Source organism: Pristiophorus japonicus, chromosome 3 (assembly GCF_044704955.1).
Source record: "Pristiophorus japonicus isolate sPriJap1 chromosome 3, sPriJap1.hap1, whole genome shotgun sequence".
Classification (NCBI taxonomy): domain Eukaryota; kingdom Metazoa; phylum Chordata; class Chondrichthyes; family Pristiophoridae; genus Pristiophorus; species Pristiophorus japonicus.
The window spans coordinates 108301094-108326616 of record NC_091979.1 but is presented as its reverse complement, the minus strand read 5'-3'; the positions used below and the strand labels follow the sequence as shown (position 1 = coordinate 108326616).

Here is a 25523-nt window from a genome sequence, read left to right as displayed (position 1 = left end):
AGGTGAAGGCATGGTCACCAAAGGTTGAGCGATTATAAATGAGTACTCATTTTTAGTGTGGAAGCAAGTCATCCTTGACTCCGAGGGACTGCCTATGATGGTGATGATAATCAGGGATGCTCACGAGGGCAGAATTAGAGGAATGCAGATATTTTGGGGTGGGGTTGGAGGAGATTACACAGATAGGGAGGGGCGAGGCCATGGAGGGATTTGAAAACAAGGATGAGAATTTTGAAAATCGACGCACTGCTTAACCAGGGACCAATGTAGGTGAGCGAGCACAGGGATGATGAGTGAATGGGACTTGGTGCGAGTTAGGATGGGAGGAGGCCAGCATCGCAAGAGGAACGAGCAGCGCCAGTCGGGAGGAGGCCAGCTGCAGCAGGGACAGAAAGTAAACAGAAGTAAAAAGAAATTAAAGTGCGACGTCACAGCCAAGCGGGTAAGTGATTGGCGGGTGGAATGGTGAGTATTTTATCTTTTTCAGTCGGTAACCTCTGGCATTGTTGCCAAATTAAATTAATTTAAGAGTTAAGTCATGGCAGGAGAGCCCAGACCCATGTCATGCTCCTCCTGTGCTATGTGGGAAATCAGGTACGCTTCCAGTGTCCCTGACTACTGTGTGTGCAGGAAGTGTGTCCAGCTGCAGCTCCTGACACTGCAGCACTGAAGCTGCGCGTGGATTCACTCTGGAGCATCCGCGATGCTGAGGATGTTGTGAATAGCACGTTTAATGAGTTGGTCACACCGCAGGTAAAGGTTACTCAGGCAGATAGGGAATGGGTGACCAGCAGGAAGAAACATAGATAGAAACATAGAAAATAGGTGCAGGAGCAGGCCATTCAGCCCTTCTAGCCTGCACCGCCATTCAATGAGTTCATGGCTGAACATGAAACTTCAGTACCCCCTTCCTGCTTTCTCGCCATAACCCTTGATCCCCCGAGTAGTAAGGACTTCATCTAACTCCCTTTTGAATATATTTAGTGAATTGGCCTCAACTACTTTCTGTGGTAGAGAATTCCACAGGTTCACCACTCTCTGGGTGAAGAAGTTTCTCCTCATCTCGGTCCTAAATGGCTTACCCCTTATCCTCAGACTGTGACCCCTGGTTCTGGACTTCCCCAACATTGGGAACATTCTTCCTGCATCTAACCTGTCTAAACCCGTCAGAATTTTAAACGTTTCTATGAGGTCCCCTCTCATTCTTCTGAACTCCAGTGAATACAAGCCCAGTTGATCCAGTCTTTCTTGATAGGTCAGTCCCGCCATCCCGGGAATCAGTCTGGTGAATCTTCGCTGCACTCCCTCAATAGCAAGAATGTCCTTCAAGTTAGGAGACCAAAACTGTACACAATACTCCAGGTGTGGCCTCACCAAGGCCCTGTACAACTGTAGCAACACCTCCCTGCCCCTGTATTCAAATCCCCTCGCTATGAAGGCCAACATGCCATTTGCTTTCTTAACCGCCTGCTGTACCTGCATGCTAACCTTCAATGACTGATGTACCATGACACCCAGGTCTCGTTGCACCTTCCCTTTTCCTAATCTGTCACCATTCAGATAATAGTCTGTCTCTCTGTTTTTACCACCAAAGTGGATAACCTCACATTTATCCACATTATACTTCATCTGCCATGCATTTGCCCACTCACCTAACCTATCCAAGTCACTCTGCAGCCTAATAGCATCCTCCTCGCAGCTCACACTGCCACCCAACTTAGTGTCATCCGCAAATTTGGAGATACTGCATTTAATCCCTTCGTCTAAATCATTAATGTACAATGTAAACAGCTGGGCTCCCAGCACAGAACCTTGTGGCACCCCACTAGTCACTGCCTGCCATTCTGAAAAGTACCCGTTTACTCCTACTCTTTGCTTCCTGTCTGACAACCAGTTCTCAATCCACGTCAGCACACTACCCTCAATCCCATGTGCTTTAACTTTGCACATTAATCTCTTGTGTGGGACCTTGTCGAAAGCCTTCTGAAAGTCCAAATATACCACATCAACTGGTTCTCCTTTGTCCACTTTACTGGAAACATCCTCAAAAAATTCCAGAAGATTTGTCAAGCATGATTTCCCTTTCACAAATCCATGCTGACTTGGACCTATCATGTCACCATTTTCCAGATGCACTGCTATGACATCCTTAATAATTGATTCCATCATTTTACCCACTACTGAGGTCAGGCTGACCGGTCTATAATTCCCTGTTTTCTCTCTCCCTCCTTTTTTAAAAAATGGGGTTACATTGGCTACCCTCCACTCCATAGGAACTGATCCAGAGTCAATGGAATGTTGGAAAATGACTGTCAATGCATCCGCTATTTCCAAGGCCACCTCCTTAAGTACTCTGGGATGCAGTCCATCAGGCCCTGGGGATTTATCGGCCTTCAATCCCATCAATTTCCCCAACACAATTTCCTGACTAATAAAGATTTCCTTCAGTTCCCCCTCCTTACTAGACCCTCTGACCCCTTTTATATCCGGAAGGTTGTTTGTATCCTCCTTAGTGAATACCGAACCAAAGTACTTGTTCAATTGGTCTGCCATTTCTTTGTTCCCCGTTATGACTTCCCCTGATTCTGACTGCAGGGGACCTACGTTTGTCTTTACTAACCTTTTTCTCTTTACATACCTATAGAAACTTTTGCAATCCACCTTAATGTTCCCTGCAAGCTTCTTCTCGTACTCCATTTTCCCTGCCCTAATCAAACCCTTTGTCCTCCTCTGCTGAGTTCTAAATTTCTCCCAGTCCCCAGAGCAGGGGAAGGTAGTGCAGGGGTCCCCTGCAGTCATTCCCCATCAAAATAGATATACCGTTCTGGGTACTGTTGGGGGAGATGGCTCATCAGGGGAAGGCAGCAGCAGCCAAGTTCATGGCACCATGGGGGGCTCTGCTGAACAGGAGGGCAGGAAAAAAGAAAAGACTGGGAGAGCAAAAGTGATAGGGGATTCTATTGTAAGGGGAATAGATAGACGTTTCTGCGGCCACAAACGAGACTCCAGGATGGTATGTTGCCTCTCTGGTGCAAGGGTCAAGGATGTCTCGGAGCTGCTGCAGGGCATTCTGGAGGGGGGAGGGTGAACGGCCAGCTGTCATGGGACATATCGGTACCAACGATATAGGTAAAAAACAGGATGAGGTCAAACAAGCTGAGTTTAGGGAGCTAGGAGTTAAATTAAAAAGTAGGACCTCAAAAGGTAGTAACCTCAGGATTGCTACCAGTGCCACATGCTAGTCAGAGTAGGAATCGCAGGATAGTTCAGATGAATACATGGCTTGAGGAATGGTGCAAGGGGGAGGGATTCAAATTCTTGGGACATTGGAACCAGTTCTGGGGGAGGTGGGACCAGTACAAAGCGGACGGTCTGCACCTGGGCAGGACCGGAACCGATGTCCTAGGCGGAGTGTTTGCTAGTGCTGTTGGGAAGGGTTTAAACGAATATGGCAGGGGGGTGGGAATCTACTCAGGGAGGCAGAGGGAAGTAGCAAAAAGTAGGAAGGAGAAAAACAAGAGTGGAGGGCAGAGAAATCAAGGGCAAAAATCAAAAAAGGCCACAAGACAACATAATTCTAAAAGGACAAAAAGTGTTAAAAAAAACAAGCCTGAAGGCTCTGAGTCCCAATGCGATGAACATTCGTAATAAGCTGCATGAATTAACTGCGCAGACAGCGGTTAACGGATATGATGTAATTGGGATTACGGAGACATGGGTCCAGGGTAACCAAGCCTGGGAACTCAACATCCAGGGGTATTCAATATTCAGGAAGGAAAAGGAGGTGGGGTAGGTTTAACTGGTTAAAGAGGAGATTAACGCAATAGTAAGGAAGGACATTAGCGTGGTTGATGTGGAATCTATATGGGTAGAGCTGCAAAACACCAAAGGGCAGAAAACGTTAGTGGGAGTTGTGTACAGACCACCAAACAGTAGTAGGGAGGTTGGGGGATGGCATCAAACAAGAAATTAGGGACGCGTACAATATGGGTGCAGCAGTTATCATGGGTGACTTTAATCAACATATAGATTGGGCTAACCAAACTGATAGCAGTACTGTAGAGGAGGATTTCCTGGAGTGTATAAGGGATGGCTTTCTCGACCAATATGTCGAGAAACCAACTAGAGAGCAAGCCATCCCACACTGGGTCTTGTGTAAGAAGAGAGGATTAATTAGCAATCTGGTCATGCGAGGCCCCTTGGGGAAGAGTGACCATACTTTGGTAGAATTCTTCATTAAGATGAAGAGTGACACAGTTAATTCAGAGACTAGGGTCCTGAACTTAAAGAAAGGTAACTTCGATTGTATGAGACGCGAATTGGCTAGGATAGACTGATGAATGATACTTAAAGGGCTGATGGTGGATAGACAATGGCAGACATTTAAAGATCACATGGATGAACTTCAACAATTGTACATCCCTGTCTGGCGTAAAAATAAAAAGGGGAAGGTAGCTCAACCGTGGCTAACAAGGGAAATTAGGGAGAGTGTTAAATCCAAGGAAGAGACATACAAATTGGCCAGAAAAAGCAGCAAACCTGAGGACTGAGAGAAATTTAGAATCCAGCAGAGGAGGACAAAGGGTTTAATTAAGAGGGGGGAAATAGAGTACCAGAGTAAGCTTGCAGGGAACATAAAAACTGACTGCAAAAGCTTCCAGAGATATGCAAAGAGAAAAAGTCAGAATCAGGTGAATTCATAATGGGGAACAAGGAAATGGCAGACCAATTGAACAAATACTTTGGTTCCGTCTTCACTAAGGAAGACACGAATAACCTCCAGAAAATAAAAGGGGACTGAGGGTCTAGCGAGAAGGAGGAACTGAAGGAAATCCTTATTAGTCAGGAAATTGTGTTAGGGAAAATGATGGGATTGAAGGCCGATAAATCCCCAGTGCCTGATAGTCTGTATCCCAGAGTACTTAAGGAAGTGGCCCTAGAAATAGTGGACGCATTGGTGGTCATTTTCCAACATTCTATAGGCTCTGGATCAGTTCCTATGGATTGGAGGGTAGCTAATGTAACCCCACTTTTAAAAAAAAAAAAGGAGGGAGAGAAAACAGGGAATTATAGACCGTTATAGCCTGACATCAGTGGTGGGGTAAAAAGTTGGAATCAATTATTAAAGATGTAATAGCAGCGCATCTGGAAAGTAGCGGTCCAAGTCAGCATGGATTTATGAAAGGGGATTACGGAGACGTGGCTCCAGGATGATCAGGGCTGGGAACTCAACATCCAGGGGTATTCAACATTCAGGAAAGATAGAATAAAAGGAAAAGGAGGTGGGGTAGCATTGCTGGTTAAGGAGCAAATTAAGGCAATAGTTCGGAAGGACATTAGCTTGGATGATGTGGAATCTATATGGGTAGAGCTGCAGAATACCAAAGGATAAAAAACGTTAGTGGGAGTTGTGTACAGACCTCCAAACAGTAGTAGTGATGTTGGGGAGGGCATCAAACATGAAATTAGGGGTGCGTGCAATAAAGGTGCAGCAGTTATAATGGGTGACTTTAATATGCACATAGATTGGGTTAACCAAACTGGAAGCAATACGGTAGAGGAGGATTTCCTGGAGTGCATAAGGGATGGTTTTTTAGACCAATATGTCGAGGAACCAACTAGGGGGGAGGCCATCTTAGACTGGGTGTTGTGTAATGAGAGAGGATTAATTAGCAATCTCGTTGTGCGAGGCCCCTTGGGGAAGAGTGACCATAATATGGTGGAATTCTGCATTAGGATGGAGAATGAAACAGTTAATTCAGAGACCATGGTCCAGAACTTAAAGAAGGGTAACTTTGAAGGTATGAGGCGTGAATTGGCTAGGATAGATTGCCGAATGATACTGAAGGGGTTGACTGTGGATGGGCAATGGCAGACATTTAGAGACCGCATGGATGAACTACAACAATTGTTCATTCCTGTCTGTCGTAAAAATAAAAAAGGGAAGGTGGCTCAACCGTGGCTATCAAGGGAAATCAGGGATAGCATTAAAGCCAAGGAAGTGGCATACAAATTGGCCAGAAATAGCAGAGAACCCGGGGACTGGGAGAAATTTAGAACTCAGCAGAGGAGGACAAAGGGTTTGATTAGGGCAGGGAAAATGGAGTACGAGAAGAAGCTTGCAGGGAACATTAAGACGGATTGCAAAAGTTTCTATAGATATGTAAAGAGAAAAAGGTTAGTAAAGACAAACGTAGGTCCCCTGCAGTCAGAATCAGGGGAAGTCATAACGGGGAACAAAGAAATGGAGGACCAATTTTGAACAAGTACTTTGGTTCGGTATTCACTGAGGAGGACACAAACAACCTTCCGGATATAAAAGGGGTCGGAGGGTCTAGTAAGAAGGAGGAACTGAGGGAAATCCTTATTAGTCGGGAAATTGTGTTGGGGAAATTGATGGGATTGAAGGCCGATAAATCCCCAGGGCCTGATGGACTGCATCCCAGAGTACTTAAGGAGGTGGCCTTGGAAATAGTGGATGCATTGACAGTCATTTTCCAACATTCCATTGACTCTGGATCAGTTCCTATGGAGTGGAGGGTAGCCAATGTAACCCCACTTTTTAAAAAAGGAGGGAGAGAGAAAACAGGGAATTACAGACCGGTCAGCCTGACATCGGTAGTGGGTAAAATGATGGAATCAATTATTAAGGATGTCATAGCAGTGTATTTGGAAAGAGGTAATATGATGGGTCCAAGTCAGCATGGATTTGTGAAAGGGAAATCATGCTTGACAAATCTTCTGGAATTTTTTGAGGATGTTTCCAGTAGAGTGGACAAGGGAGAACCAGTTGATGTGGTATATTTGGACTTTCAAAAGACTTTTGACAAGGTCCCACACAAGATATTAGTGTGCAAAATTAAGGCACATGGTATTGGGGGTAATGTATTGATGTGGATAGAGAACTGGTTGGCAGACAGGAAGCAAAGAGTGGGAATAAACGGGTCCTTTTCAGAATGGCAGGCAGTGACTAGTGGGGTGCTGCAGGGTTCAGTGCTGGGACTCCAGCTATTTACAATATACATTAATGATTTAGACGAAGGAATTGAGAGTAATATCGCCAAGTTTGCAGATGACACTAAGCTGGGTGGCAGTGCGAGCTGCGAGGAGGATGCTAAGAGGCTGCAGGGCAACTTGGACAGGTTAGGTGAATGGGCAAATGCATGGCAGATGCAGTATAATGTGGATAAATGTGAGGTTAGCCACTTTGGTGGCAAAAACAGGAAGGCAGATTATCTAAATGGTGACAGATTAGTAAAAGGAGAGGTGCAGAGAGACCTGATACATCAGTCATTGAAAGTAGGCATGCAGGTGCAGCAGGCAGTAAAGAAAGCAAATGGCATGCTGGCCTTCATAGCAAGGGGATTTGAGTATAGGAACAGGGAGGTCTTACTGCAGTTGTACAGGGCCTTGGTGAGGCCACATCGAGTATTGTGTGCAGTTTTGGTCTCCTAATCTGAGGAAGGATGTGCTTGCTATTGAGGGAGTGCAGCGAAGGTTCACCAGAGTGATTCCCGGATGGCAAGACTGACATGAGAAAAGACTGGATCGGCTCGGCTTATATTCACTGGAATTTAGATGAGAGGGGATCTCATAGAAACTTATAAAATTCTGACGGGACTGGACAGGTTAGATGCAGGTAGAATGTTCCCGATGTTGGGGAAGTCCAGAACCAGGGGTCACAGTTTAAGGATAAGGGATAAGCCATTTAGGACCGAGATGAGGAGAAACTTCCTCACTCAGAGAATTGTGAACCTGTGGAATTCTCTACACAGAAAGTTGTTGAGGCCAGTTCGTTAGATATATTCAAAAGGGAGTTAGATGTGACCCTTACGGCTAAAGGGATCAAGGGGTATGGAGAGAAAGCAGGAATGGGGTACTGAAGTTGCATGATCAGCCATGATCATATTGAATGATGGTGTAGGCTCGAAGGGCCGAATGGCCTACTCCTGCACCTATTTTCTATGTTTCTATGTTTCTCGGACATAGCCAACCGAGTTTTGGATGACCTCAAGTTTATGTAGGAATAGTCAAGTCTAGAGGTAACAAAAGCATGTCTGATGGTTTCAGTAGTGGATGAACTGAGGCAGGGGTGGAGACAGGCGATGTCAAGAGGTGAAAATTGGCGGTCGTAGTTATGCCATGGATATGTGGTTAGCAGCTCATTTCAGGGTCAAATATGACACCAAGGTTGCAGTGTGGTTCAGCCTCAGACAGATGTTGAGAGGTATGGAGTCAGTGGCTGGGAAATAGACTTTGTGGCGGGAACCGAAAACAATGGCTTTGGTCCCAATATTTAATTGAAGAAAATTCCTGCTCACTCAGTACTGGATGTCAGACAAGCAGTCTGATAAGAGACCACGGAGTGGTCGAGAGAAGTGGTGGTGAGGTAGAGCTAAGTGTCGTCAGTGTTCATGTGGAAACTGACTCTGTGTTCTCAGATGAGGTCGCCAAGGGGCAGCGTGTAGATGAGAAATAGGGGGTGGGGGCCAAGGATAGATCCTTGGGGGACACCAGAGATAACAATGCGGGAGCGGGAAGAGAAGCAATTGCAGGTAATTCTCTGGTTATGATTAGATGGACAAGAATGGAACCAGGCGAATGCAGTCCCATCCAGCTGGACGATGCTGGAGAGGCGTTGGAAGAGGGTGGAGTAGTCAACCATGTCAAAGGCTGCAGACAAGTCGAGAAGGGATAGTTTACCTTTGTCACAGTCACATAGGATGTCATTTGCGACTTTGAGGATAGCCATTTTGGTACTGTGGCAAGGGCAGAAACCTGATTGGAGGAATTCAAACATGGAGTTGCAGCAAAGATGGGCATGGATTTGGGAAGTGACAACACATTCAAGGACTTGAGGGGAAAGGGAGGTTGGAGATGGGGCACTAGTTTGCAAGGAGAGAGGGGTCAAGGGTTGTTTTTTTTTTTTTGAGAGGGCCGATGATGGCAGATTTGAGAGAGGGGGGACAGTACTAGAGGAGAGAGAACCGTTAATGTTAGCTAACATATGAGCCAGAAAAGGAAATTGGGTGGGAATAGGATCAAGGGAGCAGGAAGTGCATCTCATGGACAAGATAAGCGCAGAGGTGTCATGAGGGGAGTCTGGAGAAAGAGTTCAGGGCTAGGGCAGGGGGGACCTTAGAGGAATTTTGGCCCGGTGGGCTAGGGGAAGGAAGGGAAGTGGCAAAGCCAGCTGAACGAATGGTCTCAATATTAGAGACAAAAGTCCATGAGCTCCTCGCACTTGTTGTTGGAGGTGAGGGTGGAGGAGATGGAGAGAGGGGTTTAAGATGGCGGCTAGCAGTAGAAAATAGAAGCTGGAGTTTATCTCTGCATTCCAGAATGATTCTGGAATAGTGAGCAGTTTTGGCAGACCTGATAATGCTTTACGTGGTCCAGTCAGATCTGGTGGTGAATGGCTAAACCAGTTGTCCGCCATATCCATTTAAGTCTGCATCCCTTGGACTTAAGGGAGCAAAGATGAGGACCGTATACTAGGGGGAGCAGCCAGGGTGAGAGAGGGTAATTGTTTTAATAGGGACCAGGGCATCAAAGGTGGTGGTGAGGATGGGGTCGAGCAGATCGGTAGCTGATTGATTGATGTTCAGTTTCGGAGACTGGTGTGGAGGGAAAGTGTGTTCAGATGCTCTTTGAAGGGAAGAGCATCAGTGGATGCACTGCTAGAGCTATTTCTGTGGAAAATGGAGAGCCAAGGAGATGCGAGAATTGAGTTAAGTCGATCCAGAGGTCCTTCAGAGGTGAGTAGTGGCTTCAGGGATTACTAATGCACACCAACCAGTATACCAACTGAGAGATGAATGGAGTTGGCAACAAGGGGAAGGTGAAAAGTGGCAGAGCAAAGGTCATTTGGTAGCAGTGGAGCAGAATCCAGAGTAGGATGGGAACCAGCAGAAACCGATCAGAGCTAGCTCAGCATAGAGAGAAAGATTCCCCACAGAAAACTGAAGGCATAGCAGCAGGCCTGATACTAGAATTGAGACGACCCAGCAGAGAATACAGCCTCCATAGAAAAAGGTCCAGAAACACCAGAGAAATGGTCTTCAGGTCGAGGAAAAATGTTTTTTTGGCCAGGACCCACACAGCAGCAAAATAAAACTTGAGAAACTAGCAGTGCATGTAAGTACAATCAGTAGCTCAGTAGGTAACAGCATCAGGTGGGGGATGGGGCTGTAGGCTAGAAAACGTTACCTTAAAACGAGTGAGTAGCAGAGCAGAGTCACAGCAGTTGGGTCTTACAGTGTAGTCGAGTAGAGCAGCAAAGTCCTGATGGCAGAGGAATTCAGGAGTTGGGAAGTTAAATTTGAGCAGAGTTCCAGCAGTTAAAAAGAGCACAGTGAAAACAAAGAAGTAAAATGACCTAAAACTGTAGTTGCAATGCAAAACAGTTAGCTTACAGATTTAAGACACCAGCAATGAGAAAATGTGGATTTAGAAAAGGCAATCAAAATCTTAGAGAGTGCTGATCAGTAGCAAATGGACTTCAATATGGATAAATGCAAGGCAAGGCATAATGGAAGTAAAAATAGTATTCTGTGGCTTTTACAGCATTTGCAAGTCGGAAACAAGGGGCTCAAGTTTCGGGACACGCCTAGAACGCGCAGCCCCGACACCCACGCCTGTTTTCTGCGCTCAAAAGCGCGTCAAAAACTTACGGAACAATTCTTGGCCTTGCAGCAGCTTCCTTCCAGCTTGGCGCCCGTGCAGAGATCAGCGGAGGGCGGGGCCAAAGCGCCACGCCAATTTTGAGACTGCAGAGAGGCGGGACTAGGTCAGAGAAGATGTCGTGCCGGCAGCCCTGCGCATGCGCGCTAGAGTATTCGCGCGTGCGCAGCGGGAGACAAACATTGGCACTCAGCCATTTTTAAAGGTACGTGAGGAAAAGTGCTGATTTGTTTTGTGGAGCTGTGGAAAGGCGTGAGTGAATTTTTGTGCCTGAAGGAGTGCTTTTAGCAGCAGTGTTGAAGAAATCACCTGCTGAAATCAGTGAGTGCTGCTTTTTGCTGCTAAACTTCCAGAACAAGTGCTGCAGGTGCATGCAAAATAAGGACTGTGTTTTGAAAAATAAGAGTGTCAATTGAATACAGCAATGGAACAATGTCCACCAAGAACAAAGAATTTCTTGCATGAGGAAGTGGAGATATCAGTTAAAGTCATTGAGCAGAGATGGCAGGAGCTGGATACCAGCAACAGAGGTCGCATAAAAGTACCACCTAAAGAAATGAAGAAACGCTGGAACAAAGTTGCAGAAGATTACTGCGCAGTGATGCATACCATAAGATCTGGAAGCCAGTGTAAAAAGAAATGGCACGACCTTGGTCAAGTAGTTAGTGTAAGTCATATTTTCATTTTTTAAATGGAATCGTAATTGTAAATGTGACTATGTCCCACCCTGCAGAAAGACGCACTCTGTAAAAAGTTAGATTTTAATCTTCGCAGAAGAAATTGGCCCACAACAAAAGGGAGAGAACTCGAACAGGAGGAGGCCCGCCAAATCTCCATCCACTGACACCCTTAGAACAGAGGGTAGCTGCTATGATGAGTTGTACATGGAGAAAAGCAATCAGTACAGCACAAGAGGGCAAGTCCTGAAAATGAGTCGTGTCCCTTCAAATCAACCTGCTGCCTGGCCTGCTATGTGAGAGAGTACTCATTCCACCCATCCTGCCCCCTCCTCTGCTGCTAAACATTTGACTGTTCTCATATTTTGCACAAGATGATGCCGATCCTGAAGAAGAACCAGAAGTGGACGATCCAGACTGGCTGCAGGCGGCGATGACTGAAATGTCTTCAGGGGAGACCTTCCAAATTAATATTTATGAGCCCACATTAGCGGACATCAGAGTTTTAACTCCTTGCATAGGTTCTGGTTCCACCTTCCATGGTTTTGATTCCGACGTTGCAGGTCCCAGTGGTGCTGCTGATTTAATGGAGCAGTTTACACCCACTGACCCACCATCCCAGCCCAGGGCTCGCGCTCGAGTCGTGCCAGGTGCAAGACCCAGGGCCGCACCATCCCAGCCCGCGTCTCCCAGTGTAGTGCTGCCACGAGGCAGACCCAGGCAGAGATGGAGATTGGAGACACGCTCTCCTGAAATGCAGCATGCAACAGATGCGGCTCAGGTTGTGGCATTGGGTATGGAGACCAATGAGCTTACCTGATCACTCGTGGGCAGCGTCAGTGCAGTGGGTGAAGAGGTGACGGTACTGAAGGGAGAAATAGCAGTAATGACACGGGAAATGAGGGAGGGAATGTCCGAGGGAGTGCAATCGACGGCACAGGCCATCAGGGAGATAGCTGCTGCAATAAGGGCACACAGCCCGGCCAATCAAATTACACCCCCATGAAGAAGTGAACATTCACCGAGATGTGGATGAGAGATGGTTGCAGCCTTTCTTTGCTGCTTTTGTTCTTGTTCTTGATGTAACTGTAGTAACATTTTTCATACTGAAATTGTTTTGTAACTTTACAAGCTTATTAGTGATCTTCGGGTTTTTAAGTGATCTTAGTGTAAATGCTCTCACGTAACTTATTTAATTTTGCACCTAAAAAATGATCTTGAGGTTGAAGTGATCTTAAAGTCATATTAAAAAGTAAAGTTTGATACAACAAATATATTACACTAACGTTAAACTTTTCAATAAAATATTTTTTCATTAAAACTGAATCATGTTCCATTAACACAACACAATATAGGAACTCCAAAAAAATAAACATGTCCATGCTCAACAGTTGCCGCAGAGCCCTCAGGCATCAGTATTTCAAGCGTTCACGGATGAGCTGCTGGCACAGGGCTCGAGCAATCGTTAAAGGAGCACGATGGACCGCCCTACTCTGACCTCGTGCTCCGGCATCAGGCACTTGCATGCTTTCCTGATTGTCGTCATCATCCACATGCTGCTCTTCCAAAATACTATCAGGCACTCGCCCCTCATGTGGGTCTTCTGGTTCCACTGCCAGCTCCTGCTGCCTCATGATGGCTAAGTTATGCAGCATGCAGCACACAATAGTGAACTGACCGACAATCTGAGGAAAGTATTGCAAGTGGCCTCCGGAATGATCCAGACATCGGAAACGCTGTTTCAAGATGCCAATGGTCCTCTCTATGATGCTGCACGTCACAATGTGCACCATGTTGTATTGATGGTCAGCTTCCGTCCGTGTCACGCGTAGGGGCGTCATGAGCCAGGTGGCCAGGCCCTTCTGGTTGCTGCTCAAACATGTCAGATACATGCTGTCGGGTAGGATGAACGCATCATGGGTGCTGCCAAGGTATCCCGCATCGACTGATATGATGCGCTGCTTGTCGTCACACACGAGCTGCACATTAATGGAGTGGAAACCTTTTCTATTCCTGTACTGCTCGGAATCCTCCACAGGTGCTCGCAAGGCGATGTGGGTACAATCAATGCAGCCCTGTACCTTTGGGAAGCCAGCAATCCTGGAGAAGCCCACACCCCTATCATGCATTGCTTGGCCAGTCATTGGGAACTTGATGAAGTCATTCCTCCGAGCATAGAGTGCAGCCATGACCTGGTAAACGCAGGCATGTTTTGCACGTTGACAGATGGCGCACACATCGCCAGTTGTAGCTTGAAATGATCCTGAGGCATAGAAGGCAAGTGCAGCTGTTACCTTCACTTCAACAGACAAGGCAGTCAGCGTTCTGCTTCTGGGCTGCAAATCTGCTCTCAGCATATCACAGATCCCAACGACAACTTCTCTGCGGAAACACAGCCTTTTGACACATTCAGCCTCGCTCATGTCCAGGTACGAACGCCTGGCTCGATATTGCCGACGTGGGTAAGGTCTCCTGCCCATCAAGCTATGGGCTATGATGTTCCTGACATGGTGAGCTCTAATCAATTCTCTCCTATGCAGTGAATTGATGGTGAACCATTGCATAATCTGTGGTGTTGATAATGCAGCACCCATACTTGAATTACAAATTTAACTTTTAAACTGGCTGGCTGGCTCTCCCACCCAGTGCTTTGTACGCCTCCCCTGTCTCCTGGCCGAACAGCCTGCTGCCTATAAAAATAACTTCACAGCTCTGGAGACTGCTGCGTTGCCTGTGTGTGGCCCCAACCGTATCCCGCCCCTGTCTCCTGGCCGAGCGGCCAAAGTCAGAGTGCAGCTCGGGAGGCTGCTGCTGCTGCTGCTTCAGACAGGTAGGAAAATTAAATTTTTTTAATTATTTGCTTTATTTATCATTTATTATTCAGGATTGCTCTCTATTTGTATAAGTGAGACTGTTAAATGCTTGTAAAATTTAATTACTTCCCTTCCCCACCCCATTCCCTACGCCTGATTTGTAAGTGTAGGCAAGGTTTTTCTGAGCATACAAAAATCTACACTTATTCCATTCTAAGTTAGTTTGGAGTAAGTTTTTACTGCCTAAATTTGCAAAACAGGCGTAAGTGGCTGGACACGCCCCATTTTGGAAAAAAAAATCTGTTCTAAAATGAAACTGTTCTGACTCACTAGAACTGGAGCAAACTAAATGCCGAGAATTGCAATTTCTAAGATGCTCCATTCTAAACTAGTTGCTCCAAAAAAAATAGGAGCAACTCAGGCCGAAACTTGACCCCAAAGATCTAGGGCTGTCAGTTGCCTCATTGCTCATGTAAAATAGCAGGAGGCAGCAATAATCAAAACAGAATTTTCAAGTGTACATGGAAATCAGTTGAATTCAAATTTCCAGAATCATACTGAAGCTGCACAGTGGAAGGAAAAATAGGCAACACACGTGCTCCTTGAATGGTGTCGAAAAGCTAAGGACGTTGGGAGTCTCGCTAAGAGTAGACAATCAACATGGCCAACCAATGCACAGCAGCAATCAACAAAGCCAACAGAATGTTGAACTATATAGCCCTAACAGTAGAATACAACTCAGAAGCAGCCATGATCAATCTGTATAGTGCTCTGATCAGACAACATCTTAAGTATGGTGTCCACTTCTGGTCAAGGAGACATTCAAGCATTGGTGCAGAAAATAGCCATGAGCATGATGTCTGGTATCAGAGAATGGAGTTATGAGGAAAGACTGATTGGCTTTTCAGCCATGAAAGGATGCGTCTGAGGCATCGAATAGAAGTACACAAGATAGTTAATAGCACTGAAAAAGTAAAAGTGTAAAATTACTTTATAGTAAATTGCCCAAGTAGGACAAGAGCACACAGTTCAAACTATTAAAAAGCAGATTTAAGATTGATATCCAGAAGTTGTTGTTCACACAAATAGAATCAAGTTCCAGATAGCACATGGATAGCAGAGTTCCAGAGGTGGTCACCCCACAGCTTAAGGATGTGCAGGCAGAGAGGAAGTGGGTGACCACCAGACAGAAGAGGACAACCAGGCAGGCAGGCAGTGCAGGAGTCCAGAGTGTATCTCGCTCTTCAACCAGTATTCTGTTGAGTACTGGTGGGGGCGATGGTTCCTCTGGGGAGTGCAGCCAGAGCCAAGTCCATGGCACCACAGCTGGCTCAGCTGCACTTGCTGGGAGGTGGGGGGGGGGAGGGGGGAGGAAGAGTGGAAGAGCAATAGTGATAGATGATTCGATAGTTAGGGGAGCAGACAGGCATTTCGCAGACGTGACTCCAGGATGGTATGTTGCCAGGGTCAAGGATGTCACCGAGAGGCTGCAGAGCATTCTGGGGCAAGAGAATGAACAGTCAGAGGTCATGGTCCATATCAGTACCAATGACATAGGTAGAAAGAGGGATGAGGTCCTACAGGCAGATTTTTGGGAGCTAGGCAGAGAGCATGTACTAATGAGTACAGAAATAGGAGGATAGGACAGATGAATGCGTGGCTGGAAGGATGGTGCAGGAGGGAAGGCTTTAGATTCCTCGGACATTAGGACCTTTTCTGGGGGAGATAGGACCTGTACAAGCCAGATGGGTTGCACCTCAACAGAGCCGGGACCAATATCCTCGGGGGGGGGGGGGGAGGGTGGAGGGGTTTGCTCGTACCGTTAGGGAGGGTTTAAACTAGCTTAGCAGGGAGATGAGAACCTGAGAATCGATTCAGTAGTGAGAGAAGCAAATCTGGAATTGGAAGGCATAAAAGTAGAAAGTGAATTTGGAAGACAGAGGAAACAAGGGCTAGAAAATAGACAACAAGGAAGTTTGGCAGTGCTAAATGGTATATACTTCAATGCAAGGTCTTATAGGGAAAGAGGCAGATGAGCTGAGAGCACAGATAGACACTTGGGAATATGATATTATAGCTATTATTGAGATATGGCTGCTCAATATTCCTGTTAACAAGGTTTTCAGCCGGGATAGAGAGGGGGGTAAAAAAGGAGGGGGGGGGGTTCGCAGTATTGATGAAAGGAACAATTACAGCTGTGAGGAGGAATATGATGTTGGAAGAATTGTCAAATGATGCCATATAGGTCGAATTGAAAAACAAAAAAGGGGCAATCACACTGCTGGGAATGTACTATCGACCCCCGAACAGTCAGAGGGAGATAGAGGAGCAAATATGTAGGCAAATTTCTGAGAAGTGCAAAAACAATAGGGCAGTAATAGTAGGGGATTTCAACAACCCCAAGATTAACTGGGATAAAATTAGTGTGAAAGGTATAGAGGGTGCGGAATTCCTAAAATGCATTCAGCAGAACTTTTTAGCCAGTATGTAGCTAGCCCAACAATGGAGGGGGTGGTTCTGGACTTAGTTTTAGGGAATTAAGCTGGGCAGGTGGAAGGGGTATCAGTGGAAGAACATTTTGATGATAATTCAGTTAGATTTCGGGTAGTTATGGCAAAGGACAAAGATAGACTAGAAATAAAAGTTCTCAATTGGGGAAGCGCCAATTTTGTTAAGCTGAGAGTTGATTTAGCCAGTGTCAGAGCAGTGGGAAGCATTCAACGAGGACATATGGAGGGGGCTCAGACCAAGTATATTCCCTAACAAATCTAGAGCCCCTGGATGTCAAGTGACATACAGGGTAGAATAAATTTTTAAAAATGGAGGCTTATGACAGATAGAGAGTGCTCAATACTGCAGAAACTCTAGAGGAGTATAGTGGGTGCAATTAAAAAGAAAATTAGGAAGCAAAGAGCAAGAAAAAAAATTGGCAAGTAAAATCAAAGAAAACCCAAAGATGTTGTATAAATACATTAAGGCTAAGAGGATAGCTAAAGAGTAGGGCCCAATAGAGACCATAAAAGGTAATCTTGTGTGCAGGCGGAAGACGTGATATGAAGAGAGGGGCGATGTAGACATTGCAATCAGGGAGGAGTGTGAAATATTAGATGAAATAAACAGTGAGAGAGCAAGTATTAAGGGGTTTAGCAGCTTTGAAAATTGATAAATCTCCAGGTCCGGATGAAATGTATCCCAGACTGTTAAGAGAAGCAAAAGAGGAAATAGCAGAGGCTCTGACCATCATTTTCCAATCCTCTCTGGCTACAGGTGTGGTGCCGGAGGACTGCTAACGTGGTACCTTTATTTTAAAAAGGAAGAAAGGGATAGACCAAGTAATTACAGGCCAGTCAGCCTAACTTGAGTGGTGGGAAAATTATTGGAAAAAATTCTGGGGGACAGGATAAATCTTCATTTAGAAAGACACGGATTAATCAAGGACAGTCAGCATGGATTGTTAAGGGAAGGTCGCCTTTGACTAACTTGATTGAATTTTTTTTGAGGTGGTAACAAAGAGTGTCGATGAAGTGGTGTGTTTGATGTCGAGTATATGGATTTTAGCAAGGCTTTTGATAAAGTCCCACATGACAGATTGGTCACGAAAGTAAAAGCCCATGGGATCCAGGGCGAAGTGGCAAGTTGGATCCAAAATTGTCTCAGAGGCAGGAAGCAAAGAGTTATGGTTGATGGGTGTTTTTGTGACTGGAAGGCTGTTCCAGTGGGGTTCCACAGGGCTCAGTATTGGATCCCTTGCTTTTTGTGGTATACATCAATGATTTAGATTTGAATGTTGGGGGTATGATTAAGAAGTTTGCAGATGATACTAAAATCGGCTGTGTGGTTGATAATGAAGAAGAAAGCTGCGGACTGCAGGAAAATATCAACTGGTCAGGTGAGCAGAATAATGGCAAATGGAATTCAATCCGGAGAAGTGTGAGGTCATGCATTTGGCGAGGGCTAACAAGGCAAGGGAATACACATTAAAGGACACCGAGAAGTGTAGAGGAATGAAGAGACCTTGGAGTGGATGTCCACAGATCTCTGAAGGTAGCAGGCCAGGAAGAAAAGATGGTTAAGAAGGCATACGGAATACTTGTATTCTATGCATTGGTTAATAAAGGCAAGAGCAGGGAGGTTATGCTTGAACTGTATAAAATACTAGTTAGGTCACAGATAGAGTACTGCGTACAGTTCTGGCCACCATATCACAGGAAAAGATGTGTTTGCACGAGGGAGGGTACAGAGGCGATTTATGAAGATGTTACCTGGACTGGAGAATTGTAGCTATGAAGAAAGATTGGATAGGCTGAGTTTATTTTCGTTGGTACAGAGGAGCCTGAAGGGAGACCTTATTGCAGTGCATAAAATTATGAGGGGCCTAGATAGAGTGGATAGGACAGACCTATTTCCCTTAGCAGAGGGGTCAAGTAATTGGTAGGAGGTTTAGAAGGGATTTGAGGGTGGTAGGGGTCTGGAACATTTAAAAAGTACTGGGACATGCACTTGAACTGCTGTAACCTACTGGAAAATGAGATTAGGTTGGATAGCTCTTTGTTGGCTGGAGAGGACACAATGTTCCGAAATGGCCTTCTTCCATGCTGTAAATTTCTATGATAGAATGGTAGAGGTGACAACGCTGCATTCATCGGAGAACCAATTGGATGCTGCAATAGGCTGACTTCAAGATATTTCTCGATGGATGATCTTGCAAAGTATTTCTTTACACAGAGGATGATCAACAATTTAACAGGAAGGGTGTTTGATACCAGGATGAAGAAATACCTAGATGTTGTCTTAGGAAAAATGGCAGGGTTGGTGTTCTGGAAGGTTAAAATCAAATGAGTCTAAGGGTTTTGTTCATCCAAACTTATTTTGTGATCAATAAGGTTTCCAGTTTTGTTGATCTAAAATAAGAGAAAATCCAATTTGATCCAATCTTTTTAAGTTATTTACGTGACAAATTTGTACTGAAGTACAGAATATTTCCAGATGCACAGATAGCGTTGAGAGGCGGTTTTCATTTAATTTCAAAGGTATAAAAGGAGAAAAATTACATTTCATACTTGTTGAAACCAAAATTAGTTTAAAACAATATTTCACTTATACATCATTTCTTACTTATGTGCAAATAGTACCCAGAGAAATTGGAACATATTCAAAAAATAAATACATCAGTATTTAAAGGAAGATACACAAGCAGTTTGGTTAATACCTGCAACAATTTGGTACTAAGGCAAGAAGAAACTGTTTATGCATATGGACAGGCAGACAATGCTACTACATATTTTTCTCCAAACACCAAAGAAAATTGTGTGTAAACAATTTGACTGCACAATTGTGTCATATAATGTTAAAAACATGGTCTGTTTAAATTACAAATAGGTGTTTTTTCTTCTAATTAGTCCCAGTCATTTGGCAACCTACACCTTATTTTATTACAAAATCTTTAAAATGTGTCCGTTATTCCCCAAATGTGAAAAAACATATCCGTATTACAGGATTTTGCAACACAGACCTATGAAGATTTCAGAAATCAAGCTAATTATGTATGTACTTAAGTATTACAAGTATCTTTGCAAGATATAATTTAGCTATATCTTGTGCAGCATTTGTCAGCAGTCAACTGTCCCAGTTTATTGGTTTTCATTTGATTATTTGAATAATATTGGTTCATATAGCCAGCTGTTTTTGCATACAACACAAGAGTATAAAAGTAGCGATTAAAGTGCTAACAGGATTACTTACCCTCAGCAAGTCATCTATTCTGCCTTCTTTCTTCTCAAGATCCAGATTCTTATTACTTTCAAGTGCAGCCAATTTTCCCATGGTAAGTTCAGTCTTCATAAAAATAGGCATTAATTACTACAAACAGAATATGCCAAAAGCACATACATTGCGGGAAAATATTTTTTTTCCAGTATTGAGGCCCTGCATATTTAATCTGTAAATTGTAGCTGATCTATAATATTAAAAATGGCAGAGTCTCAGAATTCCAAAAGGTACTACACCTGTAGGTGGCACTGTCAACTTACATGATAAATTGGAAACAATGAAGCACCATCCAATGTTGTGTGACAGCGCAAATAATATCTCAAATAAATCCTCAAATTAAACAGAAGCCAGCAGGACAGAAAATGTGCAAGCCTTTAATTGGAAAAGTAAGCAACTGGAGGACCCAAGTGAGATTTAAAGTGAACACAAACAGAGCACTAAGAAAAACATCAGAAAGGGAAGAATAAAATAGTGATTTGAAAATAACAAAATGTTGGTGAGCCCAATAGGAGACAGCCCAAATGCTATGAAATTCCAGCAGGATGTGATCCCTCCTCTTTCACCCCACACCCCCATCCCTCAAAATGCTGAGAAAATAATCACACACCACCCACAACAAATTGAGGAAGAAGCACCATCAAAATAGTTGATAGTTGGAAAACTAAAACTTCTAGTTTGATTGAAACAGGTAGCAAAGGAAGCCCCCACCTCTATGATAACCAAACTGCAATTCTTGTTCCAGCCCAATTCAGACAATAACATTTACCTGAGTAGTCTTGCAGGAGACAGAAATTAGTTTTGGCTGTAAAGCAGAGAGATCCGCAAAAGCTAACGCAGTAGGAGATGGACTATTCTGCCGAACCTAAAACAAAATGAGATTATACTTTACAGTACTGCGCTGGGTACTACACTGATAATTGCAAAGTGGCAGGTTAAAATGCCCCAAGTTCTTAAAAAAAAAAGTGAAGCACATATGCAAAAATGACTAGGGAAAAGTGCTGCAAGTTAAATGAAGTTTTTAAAAAAAAACTAGATAGTTTAAAAAAAAATTGATTGCAACCAGTGAATTTTTGAATGTGCCAATGTAAGCCAAGTTGCACATCTTAAATTGGGAAATCTGCACGGATTTATTTTTAAATTATCCACTATGTTCAGTCAATGGTTCTGATTTTCATACTGGCGTTTGTATTTCGAAGAGTTGCCATTGCCTTATCACTGAAGAAAATTGGTCAATATTCTTTGGAAAACCCATCTTGAGGGTTGCTTACAAGAGGTCAGGCAACATCTGTGGAGAGCGCGAGGCAGGGTTATCAGGCAATCCTGTCCTTTGGTGCTCCATCCACTGGCATCCTTGGCCCTTTCTCCCATAATCTACCCTCTGCCTCCAAATAAGCTTAACATAAAAATTTAACCCATCCACAGTTTTTAAGTTTAATCACCCCACTGCCCTGCTAACCTCATTTCCCAACTCTTACCTGCACCTGGTGACCTTGGACCAGACTATTCCTAGGGAATTGCCACCTCTCGGATTTTGAAAGCATGCTGCTCCATTGGCTCCTGAATTTAGAATTGACCTCTTATTCTGACTCCTTCACAGGATCCTTTATGTGAATTGCTGCTCTACTCACTCATCTGAACCTGCTCTCACTTAGGACGCTTGCACACTTGTGCTCCACTTTTGCCCTCAGCTGGTCTCTGTTCACATCGGTTGGCTGCTATTCTCCACGACTGGGACTGCTGCCCCAGCCTCCAATGTTCTGCCTTCAAGCCTCACTGCTGCTTGATATTCTCTCCAATGTGCTCCTGCTCGCCTTGCTACTTAACCCACTCCCATTTTTCATCTGCCATCTGCTGTTGTTCTGCTCAAGACCTCTTTGTCGCTGCCTTTTAATATTTGGTCTGGACAAGGTCATCAAAGACCACTGCTGCCTGCACTGGTACAGCTTCGCCATTTGCTCCCCTGCCCCTGAGGGCTCCCGACATGGATGCACAACAGTGAGGTGATCTGCTAAATCTGGTTTGACTGCACTAAGCATTAGTGTAACTCCTTCTCCATCTCCAAATCCACCTTCTAGGTCTGGAAAATGATGGATGGCAAGTACAAACCACAACTTTGTTTCTCCACAAGAAACCACCTCAAACCCCATTCCCATGCTTCCTGCAAACTCTCCTTCAGGTCCCAATGAGAAGAGAGCACGGATTTTTGTCTCCAAGATCTAAACCATCTGTGCAGTTGCCAGTTCCCACTCCTCCCCTCTACACACAATCAGTCTACACAGTCCCTCAGTCACTCTGCAACTTTTCTCCCATCTGACTTCTCCAAGTTCATCTCTTCCTTTGTCTCCTGCTCCCTCAATCCCAACCCTACCCAACTTTAAACCTCTCAATTACCCTTCCTGCACCCCTCCATGCTTGCCAACATCATTAATGGCTCATTTCGCTCTGGCACTATCTTCTTTTCTACACTATTACCACTGCTTAAAAAGCCCACCCTGTCCCATCTGTACTCTCCAATTACCATCCCACCTCGAATCGTCCTTTCCTCTCCAAGGTCATTGAGCAACTCATAACTTCCCAGTTCCATGCCCACTTCTCCAATAATGTTATTTTTGGATCCCCCTAGTATTGTTTTTGCCTGCTGATGGCACCCAAGCTGTCCTGGTCAAAGCTACTGTAACCATGCTACATGTCCCTCTTTGTACCCCTCATCACTCTAGTGTTTGGACAATATGCTGGTCATGTGGTTCCATGCGCACCCATCCCAGCTTAGCATCCACAGCAATAGTTTCTCTTGTGCAAAGCCCCAAGGATCCATTATTGGCTCCTTTCTCTTCAATACTTAAATACTGACCCTCACTGTCCAAGGCTCCAAACACTCCTTCCAGGTAAAACATGATTTATTTGTACTTCTTGCAATTTAGTATACTGTATTCGCTGCACACGATGCAGCCTCCTCTACATTGGGGAGACCAAACGCAGATTGGGTGACTGCTTTGCGGATCACCTCCATTCAGTCTGTACATGTGACCCTGAGCTTCTGGTCACCTGCCACTTTAATTCTCCGTTCCACTCCCACTCGGACCTCGCAGTCTTCGGCCTCTTCCACTATTCCAACGAAGCTCAATGTAAGCTCGAGGAACAGCACCTCATCTTTCGATTAGGCATTTTACAGCTTTCTGGACACAACATTGAGTTCAACAATTTCAGACCATAACCTCGGCCCCTATTTTTCCACATGGCAGCTGTTGATAATTCTGCCATTTTCATTTACACCTCTTCTAGACTCATCCTTTGTCCCATTACCATCTCCTTTTGCTTTGTACTATCATACCTTTTGTCATTTAATCACGAATACAAACTCCTGCCGCCTTCCACCCGACCAGAGACCTTCCCTTTTGTTCTTTCCTCCCTTCCCCCCTTTCTCAGCCTCTGTACTTGTTTAAAATCTATTACATCTCTAACTTTTTGCAGTTCGGACAAAAGGTTAACAAGCTGAAACGTTAAGTTGGTTTCTCTCTCCACAGATGCTGCCTGACCTGCTGAGTATTTCCAGCATTTTCTGTTTTTATTACAAGACAACGTTCATTTTAAGACAAAAGCAAAATACTGCGGATGCTGGAATCTGAAATAAAAACAGAAAATACTGGTAATACTCAGCATTTGTGGAGAGAGAAACAAGAGTTAATGTTTCAGGTCAATGACCCTTTGCCTGATATAGGGTCACCGACCTGAAACGTTAACGTTATCCATCTTTAAGCGTTTGTTTCAAGGAGCTTGGAGGGCAATCAACTCTGAATAGTCATTCTAATTGTGCGTGGTGTAAGTTATATTACTACTTGTGAAGCACTTCCTATCAGTAAGGTAAATGGTTCAATATTTAGTAAAAATGCTAAGAACTTTTAACTCGCATCATGCAAATAGATAGACTACATTTTTTTTTTAAATGTGTGAGTTTTTTCCCCATGCCAGGATAATTCAAATAACATTTCACTCAAATCCAAACAACTCACCCCCTTTACAACACCATGCATGATTCTTCTAATGAAGCCAAGTAGAACCGGTTCCTTGGCTTCTGCTGCTCTTAAACAAGGAGGTACACAGAAATTATATATTTTACATGCTTTTAATTTATTTTCTCCTCCCTCCCCTCTTTAAGGATATGGTCCCTCTGGATAGTCCAGCTAATACCTAAAACTCACCAAGAATCAAAGCATTTTTATTTTACCAAAAACAAAACTAACATTTTACACTTATCACTACAATGATGCCAAGGCTTGACGACAGCTTAAGTATGAGGAAGTTGCAAACTTACAGATGAAGTAGCAGAATGTGAGAAAGAATTCTGAGGAGATCGAATTGAAGGTGGTACGCCTCTCACTGGACTGGTACCATTACCACCTGTATACTGGAAAAATTGAAGAAAATCCACTGTGTAAGTCCAGTATGTCAAGACATTTACTTTGATCAGCATAGGAAAACAGTAATAATGAAATGGTATGTTAATAACTCAAATTTATTACAATTGTTCCAGAGGGACAAATATTAGACAGGTTTTGGAATTTAAATTTTCTAATTTTAAGAAATCAAAACTCGCAGATTTCAGAATATTCCAAGATATGATCTAAAATAATCTATAAAGTACTTACATCAAAATAGTCACTAATTTTATGTCCTCTTCCACCAGCTTTACCTGAACAAAAAAAAATCTGATTTTCTGAAAGTATATAATTGTATACATAACACCAACTGAAATATTACTTCTTGAATGATTGTGAAGAGACAGTTACTCAACCCTTTGCAAATTACTAAATTTTGCAGGAATGCACCGTTAGTTTACAACACATATTCCCCCAACAGAAAAAAAATGTACTTTAAAATAGATGCATGAAAAGCTACCACATCATATGGTTATGTGAACATCAATATGCACACACACACACCTGCAAAAATGATGGGACGTTAATACCACTTAGATCTCTGCCAATACGATTCTAAGTCAGTCACGAGGAAGATTGGGCAATACCAGTCAAGCAACTAATTACATTTTTGCCTTTATGCTTCCTTCTTTGATCCATCATTTATTTTAGTGCCTTCCATGCTAAAGGTGTTGGCCTCTTCCCAGGGTACCATTCACATTTCTCATGTGAGCCCCGAGAGCAAGCATTGCTAGGATAGTGAAGCACAGTCAATTCGATCCTGTGTACATGTGCACACCCACACACATCAAGCAAGTGTTGTTGAATGACAAGTAGAAGCAGGATTCCTGCGTGACTTGTCTCTCCCGAACCCAGAGGCCAATTGTCATGCCATTTCAATTTGTTTTCATTTGTTCCCAATGAAGTGCCAGACACCTTCCTTCTGATTTAGGAAACTTGCTATGTTAGGGATTCTAGGCATGCATTAGCTTCCCAGGAGCCCAAGACTAAGGACTCAATTTTTTTTGAGCAGGCTGCTTTTTTTGGCCCAAGTTTAAAAAAAACAGTTTCCCCAATCAATTTGCACCAGCATAAGTTAGTTATGATTTTTTTTTTTAATTAGTTTTTTTTTCAGCCAAGGGGGCTGCCACCTGCGCCAATTCTGG

General features: G+C 44.1%; 1 protein-coding gene across 8 annotated transcripts in view; it reads right to left on the bottom strand.

Annotated features, from left to right (window-relative positions):
- tlk1a (tousled-like kinase 1a) overlaps positions 1–25523 on the bottom strand; it is a 319969-nt gene that overhangs the window by 103813 nt on the left and 190633 nt on the right. For 5 of the 8 annotated variants that reach the window (XM_070875656.1, XM_070875660.1, XM_070875659.1 and 2 more), the window contains 4 exons: positions 24589–24656; positions 24255–24347; positions 20709–20804; positions 19916–20008 (listed from right to left, as the gene is read on the bottom strand). In XM_070875656.1, the coding sequence (XP_070731757.1) occupies positions 19916–20008; positions 20709–20804; positions 24255–24347; positions 24589–24656 (350 nt within the window). The remainder of the gene's footprint in view (positions 1–19915; positions 20009–20708; positions 20805–24254; positions 24348–24588; positions 24657–25523) is intronic. The other 3 variants (XM_070875658.1, XM_070875661.1, XM_070875662.1) reach the window with 1 other exon arrangement.